Consider the following 15,962-nt stretch of genomic DNA (forward strand, 5'->3'; position numbering starts at 1 on the left):
TTTCTGTGCTTGATTATCAGCATTAGCTGTTTGTATTCTTTGGTACTATAATTCTCTGTTGAAAGTGTGCTTTGTGTATTGCCCCTGCCTTATATATCTCCTTAACTGCTGTTGGGAATGAATCCTTGTCTCTACACCTGATCACCAACCACAGTATCTGGGCTGCCTTGTGGCTGGTGGGATGGCTGGGGCGATCAATGCTCTGTAGCAACAGGATCGCCCTGAAAAGGGAGGAAGATATTGAGAAGTAATGTGCATGATAAAAGCCAGGCTGATGAAGTCAGTGCCTGATGAAAATTTGGAAGATAGTAACAATGAAGAACTGGGTAAGACCAAAAATTTGAATATTAGCAAAACGACCAAACAGAGTAAAACTTAGATGGTGCAAGTAAGACGGTGCATGTCCCTGAAGTGAACTGTGGGATATTGTAACCTTTTCCCGCTGAACAAGGATAAAAGGAAAAGGAGGCTTATCTCCAGTTACAGACAACGGAGACCCACACGGAGTTCTTGAGCTGGTTGGTACAGTTTTCAAAAGGACAGTAGCAAATGGAGTTTGGTCTGGGTCAGGTACATGCTTCTGACACGAACGTTTAAACAGTGTTGCTTTAGAAATAGGAACTTGCCCAAAACATTTAATTGCATGTATGGGTGGTGGATCAATATGAACTCTGTTGTACATTTAGAAGAGATTTACTCTAGTCCTATAGTCTACTTTCCTATTACTTAAAACCCTGCTTCCCAAATAAAGAGGAAAGGAAGCACACACACACACACACATGCACACACACATAAAGCCTCAGATAATGCCACAGACAAATCATTAATGCGTATTTGGTAAGTTCATTTGAAAAAAAAATGGGATCCACTTTAGGAATTTTTCCATGAGTACTACTGATGGAAAATTAGGTTCATCCTTTACTGTCACAGGTAAATCAATATTTTAAAAATATTGCCATATTGCCCTTAAGTTAGCAGGACTTTTTCAGGTGGAAGATTTTTTAAAATATTTACTATTTAATTAATGTTAATTAATGTTTGACAATAATGAACCTAATAAATGTTTCATATTTGCTTATTGCTTCAGGGCTGTATTTCCCAAGCTTCAGCTAAAGTTACCTGCTCCCTGCCTCCCCCTCCACCCCCACCTCTCTGTAAAAAAAGGAAAAATGCATGCAGTGTTCCTTTAGGGGCTCCTGGGTAATTCAGCCAGTTGAGGGTCCAACTCTTAATTTCAGCTCAGGTCATGATCTCAGGGTGGTGAAATTGAGCCCTGTGTCGGGATCCCCCCTGGGCATGAAGTCTGCTTAAGATTCTCTTTCTCCCTCTCCCTCTGCCCCTCCCCACAAAAATAAGCCCAAAAATAACATTTAATGTTCCCCTGTACTATTACTTAGTTTAAAATTTTATTCAGATTCATTTACTTACTTACTTACTTGCTTATTTATTTAATCAACAAAGACTTTTTGGACATATTACGAACTAGGCATTGTTCGAGCCACTTTCAAATAACTTTTCAGTCTTACTCTAAGATATAACACATATGAAATTATAGGTATAGTTTTTTGTGTGTTTTCCTAATATAAACCAGTATGGCTATATAAATATTAAGAATGTTTAGAGGTGTGTCCTTGTTTCACATGCCACTGATGACCCTTTGGTAAAGGGTGTTTTGGTGTTTAGAAAGCGCTTCATTGTCTTTCTAGACTCTCTCAGTGACCTGTGAAGATGTGCACAACCATCCCAATTTTATAGCTAAGGGAGCTGAAGCTCGGCGAAGTAGCGTTCCTGAAGACACAGTGAGCAGTGACAGGCAGTTAAGCCAGGCCCCATCCCTGGTCTCCTAACTCTAAGCTTAGTACTCTTTGCACAGTACCATTTCCCCAACAACAGGAGCTGATGACATGAAAAAGATGTAAAAAAGAAAAGGCGGCTCGAGTTAGCTGTCCTGCCAGCTGTCTGGCCTCTCTTATGAAACCTGGGATGTGACTTGCACTCTGTCCTTTGACCTTTGTGTGACAGCTTTGCCTCACAACCAAGTAGCAGCCAAGTAAGTCACAAAGAAATTCAATCTGTTATCAGGTTTAAAGTCTGCAGAAAACTTTTACATCATCTTTACTTAATGGACTCTCTTCAAAAGTGACCCAGGCTCTCCTAATACATACTCTCCCTCACTGTCAGAGGGTCGGCTTGGTTCTCTGAAAGTTTTGTGTCTCCCTTTGTCATCGATTTAAGTTACTTCTAAGATAGACTACATGCTCCTGTGTTGACCCCAGATCAAACTTAATTAAATAATCAAATTTTGATATGTGCCTTGTGAACAAAATAAGCAACCAGAGATTCAGACTTTTTCAGAAAATTCTTAAACTTCCACTCTATAGGAGCATATGGGTACGTTTCCGGGTATGTTTCCAACCCTACTGAACAGGCCATAGGACTATTTGTGTTGAAGAATTGTGGTACCTAAAGAATGTGAATGAGTGAAAGAGGGTTTTAGAAGTCAAAAAAATATTCAATATGTATGTATATTTGTACATGAGATAATATGTGAACTATAAATACATATAAATTCTGGTAATTTTTTCTAATCCTTAAATGACATATGTGCAGAGAGTTATACCATGTTGGTCACTACTATTAGCATCATCATTATTAGAGCGAGCATTATTATGAGTAAAGGTACATTATAAAGTCCTCCCATGACTGCTCACCAAGATAGGAGTTAAGTAATTTATGGAAGTACTGGCTTATGAACGTACAGGAATATAAGGTTATAATTACAGATCAAAGTATTAAGTGTTTTAAATTACTTGCTCCTTCAGCGTAAGGTTTATAGAAATATTTGTGTGTTTATCCTTTTTAATGTTACACTTCTGTATTTGATTTCTCAGTACTTTCTTCAGTTATAAGTTAGCTAAGTAATTTATGGCGGAGTCTTCATTAAATCGTTAAATATGATTTCTGTTTGACTAGAAATTGAATTTATTTTGTTCTTCTCTGATACCATCTTAGGGGGCAGGAGTATCCTTAAAGAATTTCTTGAATATTGCATAAGTGCATGAATAATTCCCTATAAAAGCATACGCTCTTCATATGTTTCTCAATTCAGGAACGTACTAAAATTCTGAAACAAAATAAGCTAAACATTTATCTCTGGATATGTATGATCTTGTCATATCAGAAATAAACTGTGATGTGTATCTTATTTGTATTTAGTTTCAGGAAACACCATCATTGCTTTCTTTTTCAAGGTCATTGACTCCTTTATAAATAATATAGTTCATTATAGAGTACCTTATGGCCTTAGAGTCAATTTAAATGAAAAAAAAAAAAAATCGCAGTAGAGAATTAGTTCAGAAAAATCACCAGAAAATTATCCAAGCATAAAAAAATTTTAAAGATGATTTTGGGCATGTATTATCTAAATTTCTGTAAATATCTAATTTGTTTTAAAATAATTTGACCTAATTTGTGTGTGTGTGTGTGTGTGTGTGTGTGTGTGTAAAATGATTATATACTTCAATGTATATTGTAGTTGGTGTGGTGGAGAGGTTGAGCACTTTGGAGTCAGACCTGAGTTTCAGTGCTGGCCATGTTACTTAAATTCACTGACTCCCTTCTGTAAAATAATAAAAATAATACTAGTTTGCACTATTACCATACTAAATGATAAAAGAGTGCTTTTTCCATAATAAATGCACAGGAAATTTTTTTTAAGAAATGTTTTTATTGCCCTTTATTCCTTACTTAATTAAAAATAAAAATTAAAGATTAAAAAAATAGTCTTACCTAACATAGTTTTTAAGAATTAAGACCAGTGAGGTAAGTCTTTATATTGGTCTTGCTTTGTTTCACTATGACTCTTTCTGTTGCTTGTATCAATCACTTCTGAGACCTTTCACTACACTAGTTTGTATCTCCTATAAGTTTATGTTACAAGAGAGCTTCCTTCCTACTGCCAAGGATGGGGGTGGGAGAATCATTTAAATATAAGTGGAATTAGCCATAGATTACATAAATATAATGTGTGAAATATCTTTCATTTTCTCTTCATGTGAATGAATATAAGATGAAACCTCCTTTCTAACATGAAATGTGAGAATGTATCCGGGCACCAATTTTTTTTTTTAAACAACACATGGATATATTCATCTTACTTAAGATTTTCAGTTATTTCAGCAAGACGCTTTTCTTCATGGCTCCCATGAAGTGTTATTAGAACAAAATTGTCTCTTGTTCTAGCACACGAGAAATTAGGTGTCCCCAGTGAACTGCATATTAGATATTTGCATCCTTCAGGACAAAATACAAAAGTCATGAAAAGGAATATGTTTTCATTATTCTATTGTTTTTCTCATTGAATATTTAGAAATGCCTGTTTTCAAACTTGATAAAGGAAACACTTTGTTACTCACTACTGGGTACTCAATTTGAAGGGGTCAAAGAAAAATTTTTTATAAATGGTATTCATGAGTTAGGGAGATTTCAAGAGAAAAGAATAATTTCTTTGCTTCTTAGTATTTATTTTCTTTACCATGAGGGATTTGGGCAACCTCTCAAATTTATATATGAAAGTAGCATAGGGTTGGGGAAAAAACTGGGTTAAGCAATGGCTGGGAGACTTGCCTTGAAGCTGTGTTTACACAGCAAGCAACACTGTTTTTACTTAAATTGTTTTCTTTTTTTTTTTTAAGATCAATAAAAATAGTAATTTATTTATTTATTTATTTTTTTAAGCAATGTTCTTCTAAAGGTGTTTTACTCACAAGTCACGTTCAAGTTTTCCTATTTATTAATTGTTTATCTTGGAGGGGTGGCTTCAAGAACCATGATAGAGATTACTGGGGGAAAGTGGCAAAGGCTGCACCTCCCCACCCCTACAGGTCCCCCATCACCATTTGGTGGCCACAGGGTGATGAAGCCGCAAGATTCTTGGCAGTGTTAAAGCGAGAAGGGAATGGATGCACCCTTAAGTTGTAGCCACACCCTCTTCCCTTGACTGGAAGGACTATGGTAGCCTACTTCCCATTCATTTTGTGGCCTGTGCAGAGCCTAATACTACTAAGTAATACTAGTGACTCTCTGCTTAGCTGTGTTCAACCTGATTTGCTGCATTTTGATTATCCCAGCAATTCTGGCCGGAAGGTAGGTATTACTGCCCTCATTTTAAAGAGGAGGAAACTGAAGCCCAGAACATTTGAGGGTTTCATTCACGCTAGGAAGTGAGCAGGTCAGATTCAAACTTCCACCTACTGGCTCCAAAGCCCATCTCCTTCACTAACCACTGCTCTTGTCCTCCCCTGACAGAGTACAAATTTGCAGTTACTGAGTATCAGGCAGTAGAGAAAGCAAAGCAGGGATCTCTGATTTATGATTTTGTGAATTGAAGGTTATTTAAAGTCCAGATTTTGTTCTTAAAATGTTATTTTCAAAATGCTGACAGTAGAAAAGTCAGACTATCTTTCATTTCCATTGATGTTACAGCCTGGAGCCACACAGTCAACCTCTGCCTGAGCCAGGACAGGACATTTGACAGGGCAGTGAAAGTTAAGCCTCCCTTCCCCTAGCAGGAAAGTAAAAATGCTGTTAACAATTGCAGGTCTGGGTAATATGGTTTGGTCTTCATGCCTTCACTCAGGTGGAGCCCGAGAAGTTGAAGACACTAACAGAAGGTTTAGAAGCCTACAGCCGAGCCCGGAAAAGGAACAGAAAGTAAGCACCGAATTCTTTTCCCACCATTTTGTTTCTCGTGGATATAATTTCCTGGTGTTTGTTCAAAGAAAATCTCACTAATTTATTCATCTTAGGGCTTGCCAAGGACATTTTAGTAGTTATCACCAAGAAGATCATTATAGTTAGGTCAAATTAGCTATCACAGAAAATATTTTCTTTTCTTAACAGTTTGTACTGTGTGTGGGATTTCCCACTTCATGAGCTCTTTCCTCTCTCCCTCCACCTCCATCCCTCTCATTTCCTGGGAAAGAAACACTCTCATAGCAATTAAATAGTTTCTAAAAGTGTAGCAAGGAGCACCTGGCTGGCTCAGTGAGAAGAACGTGGGACTCTTGATTTTGGAGTCATGAGTTCAAGCCCCCTGTCAGGTAGAGAGATTACTAAAATAAATAAATAAAACTTAAAAACAAAGAAATAAAAGAGAAAAATAAAAATGTCATTAAAGTCTATCCCTTTGGGAGTAGGAATGGGAGTTACCCCCAACTGTACACAGGTAAATAATTTTGGCAGATTTACTATTAGTCAAAGTGATGGTAAGTAATTCTTTTTTCTTAAGGCAGGAATAACAAGTTTTCTTTGGAATTATAAAAAGAAGTTGTACTTTGAGACACTATTATTCCAGCATTTCTAGATCTTTATATTTTGGGCAATATTGTATGGACAGGTAGATAATGTTTGAAATGCAGTTTCTACTGTAATACAATGTAGTTTTGCATATCATAATTATTATTTCATTTTAAGTTAGAGAACTACAAATGTGCTTTTGTATATGCACATGGAAAGTTTTTCAAAAATATGTATAATTTACATGCCTGTTCAGTTACTAAAATGTTCATATTCTCAAACACCCAAGAATTATGAGAATGATTAGTAGTGTATTAGTAGTGTATCTTGCATATATAGTATCAGTGGTATCTATTAGAGAACACTCTTTCTTAGTGGGCCAGAGGTGATCTTTCAGAGCTCAACAACTCTTGGGGAGACTCTTTAGCTCAATAAACTACCTCACAAAAAGATGCCAACCACAAGAGGTAAACTCCTGTGCCCCTATGCTGGGGACTTCTTTTGAAGGTAGCAAGTTGGCACTGATTGTGGCGATGGCCTAGGGAACTGCTGGATTCTCTACAGAAAAGATAAAGAATATGGTGAGGCCGGCCCCCTCTACTCTGACTATTCAGAGATTTGTGGTAGGATAAGGCCCACAAAATTAATACAAGTTCTGGATGAAAGGAGGGAAATTGCTAATTACCTACATCACGAATTTGCAGTGGGCCACTTGTTATGGAATATTCAACAGTACTTGTTTATTTGACATAAAAGATCCCAAAAATCTTTCCTCCAGTGAGATATGCCACTTAGCTGAATCATGTGCAAAATATCCAAAATAACTAATAACACAGAAATGAATTAACACTTCCAAATATTTAAATATACTGCCTTGAAATGAGCTGTATTCCGCCCCCCACAAATTTGGTATTAATCAATTTCTGAAAGGTAGTAAGTAATAAATAGCAAATTGAAATTATTTTTCTTCTGAGCTAGTTTACTAGTTATGGTGAATTTACATGGGTCCTAAGTGGCGTTATCCAAAGGAACTGTCATGAAACCATAAACTCAGAATGCAGGTTGGAGATGTAAAAGAAGGAACTTTTAGTAAAAAAGTTTTAGTAAACTTTTAGTAAAAACAGGCTTATTTTCCATGCTATTGCCTATGCAGACTGACTTGCCTTACAGATGCCCAATAGAATACTTTACATTTTGCATATGCTATTTAAAATCCATTATTTTATCCTCCCAATCACAAAATGAGCTAGAATTACTAAGCCCATGTATGAATGAGGACACCCAGACCCAAAGAGCTTAAATAATTAGTTGAAAGTCACGTGAGTGACAAATGATCCATTGAACCCATTCATTCATTCATTCATTCATTTATTCATTTAATCATTTAGTTATTCCCCAGTTTAAGGAGGCTAATTGAGCAAAAATCTGTGCTGAGTCCCTGGAGCTCACTGTTGAGCCAAGGAGACAGATCTAGAAACAATTAAAATGTTAAAATTGCAATGACAGCAATATGTATAGTATACTTGGGCATCATAGAGAAGTGGCATTAAAGTTGGGTACAGGAATACTTTCTAGAGGAGATATCTGAGCTAAGCCATACACACAGGATAGGTATTAGCCAGACAAAAGAAACAAGGACCAAGACGGCATGGGGTGGGAGAGCGTTTGGATGAGATCAGCAGTGCGATTTGGGGCACTATAAAGCTTCAGACGGGAAATTGTAAGAGGTGCAGCCAAGGTGTAAGCAGCAATCAGGTCATGAAGAGCTTAGTGAGGGCCCAGATGCTCCTTTATCTTCCTGGAAGTGTCTGAGGGGACAGGTGGTTAGATTTTCACTTTAGATATGTCTGTCTGGAGGATAAATTTTAGGGGAGCTGTATTGGAGGCAGGGACATTGTTTAGGAGGCCATGGCAGAAGTCAAGGGAGGATGAGGACTCAAACCAGAATGGGAGCGATAAGAATGGAGAAGGAGGAATGTACTGTAGAAATATTTAGAAGGTAAAATTCACAGAACGTCGTGGTGATTGATTGGAATATGGAGGGTAAACAATCAAAGAAACTTTCAGGGTTTTACCAAGGTGACTTGGTGTGTGGTAAAACCACTGATTGAAGTGGAGAATACGGCATGGGAGTAACTGTTAAGTCACATGGGGTGCCTATGGACTGTCTCTGACACTGGGAAGAAGCAGTATTTGACGGCTGTGATCACACAGAGATCCTTTGGCCCATTTGAACAGTGGGCCAGGGATTGAATTGCTTAGGCATTTGAACATTTGCTAGACATAATGAAGACGATGAGAAAAATCAAAAAGGAGGAAGAGAATGGGGGCAAGGGTGGGGGGCAGTAGAATAGGACGTTCGAAACCAAAGACCAAAAGCTTCTAGAATGATAAAATGATAAACAGCGGTCCCCTAAGACAAGAACTGAGACATCTCCATTGGACCGGGAGATTTAAAGGCTATTGGCAACCTTAGTGAAAACAGTTTCCAATGAAGTGGAAGGTGTAAAAACATGGTTGAAGAGCAAACAAATATGGGATAAAGAGAGCTGACATAAATTAGTTGGCTTCTTCCTATCCTTAATATGAAAGTTCCTGAAAAAATAACATGAAAATGACAAAGATTTGACTGCTTTTGTAGACAGAAGAAAAGGAGGGAAGAAGCAACTGAAGAAGAAAGGCAAAATTTGGAAAATTCTGTTTCAAAGTTCAAATCCTGTTTCCACCACTTTAGAGCTGGGTGCCATTGTGCATGTTGCTTAACCTCTCTGAGCCTAAATTCTTCATTCCTAAAATGGGTATGTTAATATCTACCTCTTGCATTGTTATAATATAGATAATTTAAAAAGAGCCTCAACACAGGGGCACCTGGGTGGCTCAGTGGGTTAAAGCCCCTGCCTTCGGCTCAAGTCATGATCCCAGGACCCTGGGATCGAGCCCTGCATCAGGCTCTCTGCAGAGAGAGCTCTTTCTGCCTGCTTCTCTGCCTGCTTGTGATCTCTGTCTGTCAAATAAATAAATAAAATCTTAAAAAAAAAAAAAAAAAACCTCAGCACAGTATGTGGCACATGGTAAGTAGTTAGTAAACAGCTATTTTTATTATAAAGATACAGGTGAAGAAAACACAATTATGAGATATTTTTGCCAGTTGAAACATTCTACCACCCTATTTAGATGCTTAGAATTTTATGTAGTCATTTTAATTTTCAATATTCTGCAACCAAACTGCACAATAAATATTTTTTTTAAGATTTTTATTTATTTATCAGAGAGGAGGGGGAGAGAGTGAGCACAGGCAGACAGAATGGCAGGCAGAGGCAGAGGGAGAAGCAGGCTCCCTGCTGAGCAAGGAGCCCGATGTGGGACTCGATCCCAGGACGCTGGGATCATGACCTGAGCCGAAGGCAGCTGCTTAACCAACTGAGCCACCCAGGCGTCCCCACAATAAATATTTTTAAACTGATACACCTATTACAACCTAATCACAAAAGAAATACTAACATATATGTATTCAGGTTGGTATTTGGGGTCATTTTATACTTAAAAGAGAAAATAACTTCATTAAAGAAAAAATTCCGTAGCTTTTAGATTTGTTATGATTTTCACTGAAATGAGGATCAAATCTTCTATCTATACATACATATAAACTTAAAAATTGATAATCTGATTTTTGTTAAGCTGGAAAGTGATAAAGTGATAAAATAAATCTTACTTTTAATTTAAAACCAAGAAATTATACTTAGCATGTAAAATTTTCTTTTTTAAAAATATTTATTTATTTATTAGAGAGAGAGAGAGAGAGAGAGAGGAAGAGCACACATCTGCGAGCACATGGAGGGGAGAGGCAGAAGGAGAGGGAGAAAATCCCCAGCAGACTTCCTGCTGAGCGTGGAGCCCAAAGTGTGGCTTGGTCCTACAACCCTGAGATCATGACCTTAGCCAAGACCAAGAGTTGGACGCTTAACCAACTGAGCCACCCAGTTCCCCCAGCATGTTAAATTTCCTTCAATCTTCATACTTTCTCTATGGATTAGGTTTCAGAATCTAAGATTCTTGACATTTATGTGTCACGCAAATTTGTTCTGTTCTACATGAAGTGAGTTGCTTCGATTCTAAACTGACAGTGTAGAGCAACATGCAATTTCTCCTTTCTTTCATTTCCTGTACCATTCACAGATGTGTACCTGCCTTTTTTCTCAATTAGTGAAGGTAAGGATAATGTGTGACAATATAGATGGTGAAGAATAGAAGTGGCAATTATCTCCATTAATAACTAGAAATGTGATTATATGAACATCTATTGCTTAATCAAGTAGGTTTTAGAGTGTCCATTAGTAAAAATGTTTATTATTAAATGTCAGCAGGGAATCGAAAATAGTGGAAGAGACTCCACAGGGAGGCCCTTGGTACTGCAAGACTGAATTTTGACTAATTATTCATTTCATGAACTCATGGAAATTTTTCTTCCTTTTTTGAGTTCATTCTTCCCTTACCTGACCAGTTAGTGTAAAAATTAGTCTGCAGCTTTAACACCTGGGAGCATCTCCTTTTACCTCCTGAATATCCTGATGCATTCAAGTAATTTCATGCCCCACCTCTCTGTATCTACTCTCTCTTCCACAAGTAGTCCTTTCTCCCTCTATTTACTACTTGAGTTTGTTAAAGGGAAAACACTATTAATTCAGCTTAAATTAATATAAGTTGTTTACAAACAGTTTAAACACCTTGTTGAAGAATGAGATCACAAAGTCCTAAATTCTGTCTTTTTTATTCAGCAAATAATTTTGAATTATTTTTATACTTTAATGGTGATATTATTGCAATTTTTCATAGGGAAGATTTTTTTCATGGCTCTTTGAATTTATTATTTTTAAAAAATTATTTATAGTTAAATATCCATCTTCTTCATTACCAAATTAGAATTGGTTTTACCAGTTCTCCTAAAAGGTCATGAAGTATTGCATATAAACAGTTGTCATAATGCCTGCCTCATAGGCTTGCTGTTAGGCTTGAGATAATGTTTATGAAGATTTAACACAATTCTTGGCACATTGACTATTTTCAATAAATAGTAGCTATTTTTGCTATTAAGATAAAAGTGAGGGGCGTCTGGGTGGCTCAGTAGGTTAAAGCCTCTGCCTTCGGCTCAGGTTATGATCCCAGGGTCCTGGGATCAAGCCCCACATTGGGCTCTCTGCTCGGCAGGGAGCCTGCTTCCTCCTCTCTCTCTCTGTCTGCCTCTCTGCCTGCTTGTGATCTCTGTCTGTCAAATAAATAAATAAAATCTTAAAAAAAAAAAGATAAAAGTGAGAAAACCAAAATTCTTTAATCGTTTTTCATTAAAATGTTTTACTTTCATTTTAGACATTGAGTACTTTAAGTAGTTTATTATAAGTCCTTAAGATATTATAATAAATATTCATAACATAAATATCTTTTGAAATATATATTCATACTTTTAAACACAAAATAAATAGTTAAGTTAAATCTATTTAACATATTACTCAAGGTTTAATATTGTTAGGCAACTAGGCAGCATGTGATACTGTCACGGCCTTTGCCAAACAGCCCATAAATGGGGCCCCAACCCAACCCCAACCAAGCTGACAGGACCGGCAGAGTCCTGGGATCAGACTGCACCCCTCCAACCCCACCTCAAGTAATTCAGAATCAGGCATAGCAAAATTTTCACTGGGAAAGCAACTCAGACTGACTGCACCAGATGCTCATGGTCCCTTAAAACTGGAATGGGTAGGTAAATAAAAGAGTGTACAAATAGATTATAATATCAATTTGGACAGTGCTCAGTACTTGGACAGTGATAAGGGAGAAAGAGCCAAGTTACAGAATAGTATGTATACCATAACATACCTGATAGACATCTTTGTGTGTATATTAAAAAAACACACATAAAAGACAATACCAGGTACTATTCATGGACATATAAAATATAAAAACAGAGTCACCTAGGTGTCTCAGTCAGTTAAGCGTCTGCCTTTGGCTCAGGTCATGATCTCAGGGTCCAGGGACCAAGCCCTGAGTCAGGCTCCCTGCTCAGTGGGGAGTCTGCTTCTCCCTCTCACCTTGCCCCTCTGCTTGTATTCTCCCTCAATCTCAAATAAATAAATAAAATAAAAAATATAAAAACTTACTAGAAAAATACACAACACAGTAGTCTTTGGGGAAGAGGGGAGGAGAGAATGGGACTAGGAATTGATGACAAATGGGAATTTCAGCCTTTTTTTTTTTTTTTGTAAAAAAGACTTAAAGGAAGTAGGTAATGTATTATCAGTTTATTCTTGGAAGTAGGTTTGTTAGGGGTTAATTTATTCTATGCACTTTTCTGCATTGTTTATATCTCTAAAAATAAGTGGGAAGAATGTAAAAGCTAGAAGCCGGCTTCCAGGCCAGTGAAAGGTGAGAGGCAGGAGTTGGTGCTGTATTTCCCACATAATTTAGTTAAAAGCATTCCATTAACCTTTTTTTGTTTTTTTCAGTTAAAATGACTTAAATTCATATATGTTTCCCAAAATATCGAGACATCGTGTTCACTTTGGACAAAATTTTTTAGTAAATATGTGGAGCATGCATGATGTTCCTGGCATTATACTCCTGGGGTGTACACAGAAACAAAGTGTGTGAATTGTCCAGTCCGGAGTACGAGGGTAAAACCTGGAGGGGGCTAGGGTAAACCGAAAGGCCTCATCTAAAGGCATTTCACTAAAGTTCAAATAGGTTTTTAAACATGATGTGAGCCAAACTAAATGGGAATATGAGCCAAATTCCTCCACGACTGCAAATTTCCAGTCTCCGTGTAGATGCTAAGGTGAGACTTAACTCTTGGAGAACCATGCTGACAGCCTGTTCTGAAAAGGTTTATCTCTGCACCTTTTCTAGTAATTGCCGTGACAAGGGGAATGAAATGAATCACCTTAGTACTCAGAATAATTGGGTCATTATTTATACACATAAAAAAGGAAAAAATAAGTTACTGTAGACGAAGGGTGCAAAACTACAGAAGGAGTAAGATAATATGGATTTGCCTGATTTTAAGTAGTTAGTTCAACAACTTCCTATGGTTTCAATAGTGGCAGATGTACTGTTTTTTTATTATTCGGACCACACGTGCATAATGCTGAGTAGCGAAAAAAATTCAGACGAGTGATAGATTCTCTGAGAGAGTCATTCTTTATCTGTTCAAATACTTAAGTTATTTTAGTTTGGGGGAAAATGCGGTGGGCCCAGGCATGGAGGGAGCCTTGGGCATGAGGAGCAAAGCTGTTGGCCACCCAGAACATGCAACGTGCGTACTCGGGCACACCGGATTCAGCCTTCACTTGCTCAACTCTGGAAGCCAGGACGCGCCAGAGAGGGCAGAGGGAGCTCCCTAGTGGCCAGAGTCTGCAGTTCAGCCCCTCCACCCTTGGCGCGGCAGCACGGCCCCGGCTGCCTGAAAGACAAGCCAGAACAAGAGGCAATGCAGGGCAGGCTGGAGTCCTGGAGGACAAGCTGCATCTGTGGGGACGAAGACCCATGGCCCAGTTTTCTTGCAAAAACATCAGACGGGGGAAGAAGCATGTGGTGGGGAAAGAATCCATTGTCCCCTCTCATGTGTTCCATTCTTTTTGTTGTTTAGTGACTTTATTATTAGTATTCAGTGGTGAGAATCCTGGAGCGTTTGTCATCTTTTTCAAGTGTAAATATAAATTGACTTTCTCTGGTGGAATTGGTACTTCTGTTTTCTGAGTAGGGGATTAAATTGAGAGTGGTGTGTTATTTATTAATCTGGTGTGTTATTTTCATTAATTCCAGAAGTGGAAAGCTAAATAACCATTTAGAAGCTGCTATTCATGAGGCCATGAGTGAACTGGACAAAATGTCTGGGACCGTAAGTTAATTTATTTTTCCATTATACTGTGTTTCTTTGAAAATAAATTGTGTTGCACTTTTTTGGTAAAGTCTCTTAAATATTGACAAGCAAGTCACGTAGCAATACTAAATTACTAAGCTCAAAAAAAGACTGATGTCAGAGAAGATTTAAAGTAATTTAAGACAAAAATAACCTACTAGTATTAACTATGTCTTTTTTCTGAGATAACTTTTGTTTTTCACACAAAACATACTTCCCAAATGTGAGCAGCAAAATATTTGAGTTTAAACCACAGGTTTCTGCATTTGACTCAGTAACAGTGGCCACTAATGCTGCCTAAATAGTCAATAATGCAAATTTTGCTTTTTCCATAAAACAAAAAAAAAGGGAAATTGGACAATAGGGCCAAGATCAAGCATAGACAGAACTCTCATTTCCTTTCCACTGTTACCTAAGAAGGGAAATATTTGGCACAAAATCCCATTGTTAAATTATTGAACACTGTAACCTCTGGTTTTTGAGAGGTTGCGCCTATTCCTTCACATTTTTACTGAACTGTTCATTCAATAGTATTGAATGTGAGAAGTTTAATCATTGTCCTCTAATTCATGTATTGGCTCATGTAAACAAACACTCAAAGTATAATTTTGGTAATTTCTTTAAAAAATGTAAATTATCTAAGGCTATTCAGCAATGAAAGCTGATTTCCGTTTTTCTATTCAACACTGTGTTAACAAGTTTATCTGGATCCTAACAACCCCTTCAGTGGCTACTGATTGACAGATACAGGTTATAGATTCACAGAATGTTGGTGTTGGCATGGGCTGTAGAGATTTTGTGATCCAACCCATCCTTTTCCCGATGGATGAATTAAGACCCTAAGATAGTAAATGTCCTGATAGAATTTAGGAAAGTTCCAAAGCAGGAATTATACATTTAAACGCCTTCTAAGACCAGGCAAATACTGTGAGTAAATAAAGTGGGTCAGGTGTGAGAAAAACAGCAACTCAAGGGGACTGAGAAGTGCCAACCAAGAGGTCAGGGTAGGCTGTCGTAGAGGTGCAACACTTAAAGGCATTGCTCACTTCAGTCTGGTGCTGGCTGGGGAAGGGCTTGCTGCACACAGTCATTCAGAGACTCGGGTTCTTCTTTCTCCATCTAGTGTCCACCACTCCCTAGAGCCTCAGAGTGCTCCTTCATGCCACTTCCATCCATCCAGCAGGTGGGAGAAGAGTATAAGCAAAGGGCTGCACTCTTGCTGATTTTCCTCTGGTCTGACCCCATCACGCGGCTTTCTTAACTCAAATGGACTAGGAAATGTAATATATGGTGCCTGTTCAGGAAGAAGAGAAAATGGGTTTGGTGAGCACCTTGCTGGTCTTTGCTGTGGGACGTTTTGGCCTTTGTGGCCAGTAGGCAGTCAGGACTGGTGGGAATTGTAGCAACCTGGAGTCCATGCTCTCTCCAGAAGGAGCTCCTTCTTCCACACTCCAGCAGATCTCAACTGTATGAGAAATTATGCCAGAGTTGCAAGCTCTTCCAATTTTTCATAAGATGCTAAAAGTCTGGAAGTAAAATCCCCCCCCCTCTTTTTTACCATTGGCAATGATTTTTTTTAAACATTAAAGCATCATAGAGCTAAACAAAATACCTTTACAGGACATATTTGGTCCACAGATTACCAAGACTTGTTTGCAGTCTTAAATAAGGTCTTCTTTCCTCAATTTTAACAAGTTTTCTGTTATGGCTCTTCACCAGAAACTAGTGGTTTTAAGAGATGTATATGGACAGGTTA

General features: G+C 37.9%; 1 protein-coding gene across 4 annotated transcripts in view; it reads left to right on the top strand.

The window, feature by feature from the left end:
- MBD5 (methyl-CpG binding domain protein 5) overlaps window positions 1-15,962 on the top strand; it is a 185,352-nt gene that overhangs the window by 164,104 nt on the left and 5,286 nt on the right. For all 4 annotated transcript variants that reach the window (XM_013059048.2, XM_013059049.2, XM_004757877.3 and 1 more), the window contains 2 exons: window positions 5,639-5,712; window positions 14,110-14,185. In XM_013059048.2, coding sequence (XP_012914502.1) covers window positions 5,639-5,712; window positions 14,110-14,185 — 150 coding nt within the window. The remainder of the gene's footprint in view (window positions 1-5,638; window positions 5,713-14,109; window positions 14,186-15,962) is intronic.

Source organism: Mustela putorius, unplaced genomic scaffold (genome assembly GCF_011764305.1).
Source record: "Mustela putorius furo isolate JIRA1106 unplaced genomic scaffold, ASM1176430v1.1 tig00003867_pilon_pilon_pilon, whole genome shotgun sequence".
NCBI lineage: Eukaryota > Metazoa > Chordata > Mammalia > Carnivora > Mustelidae > Mustela > Mustela putorius.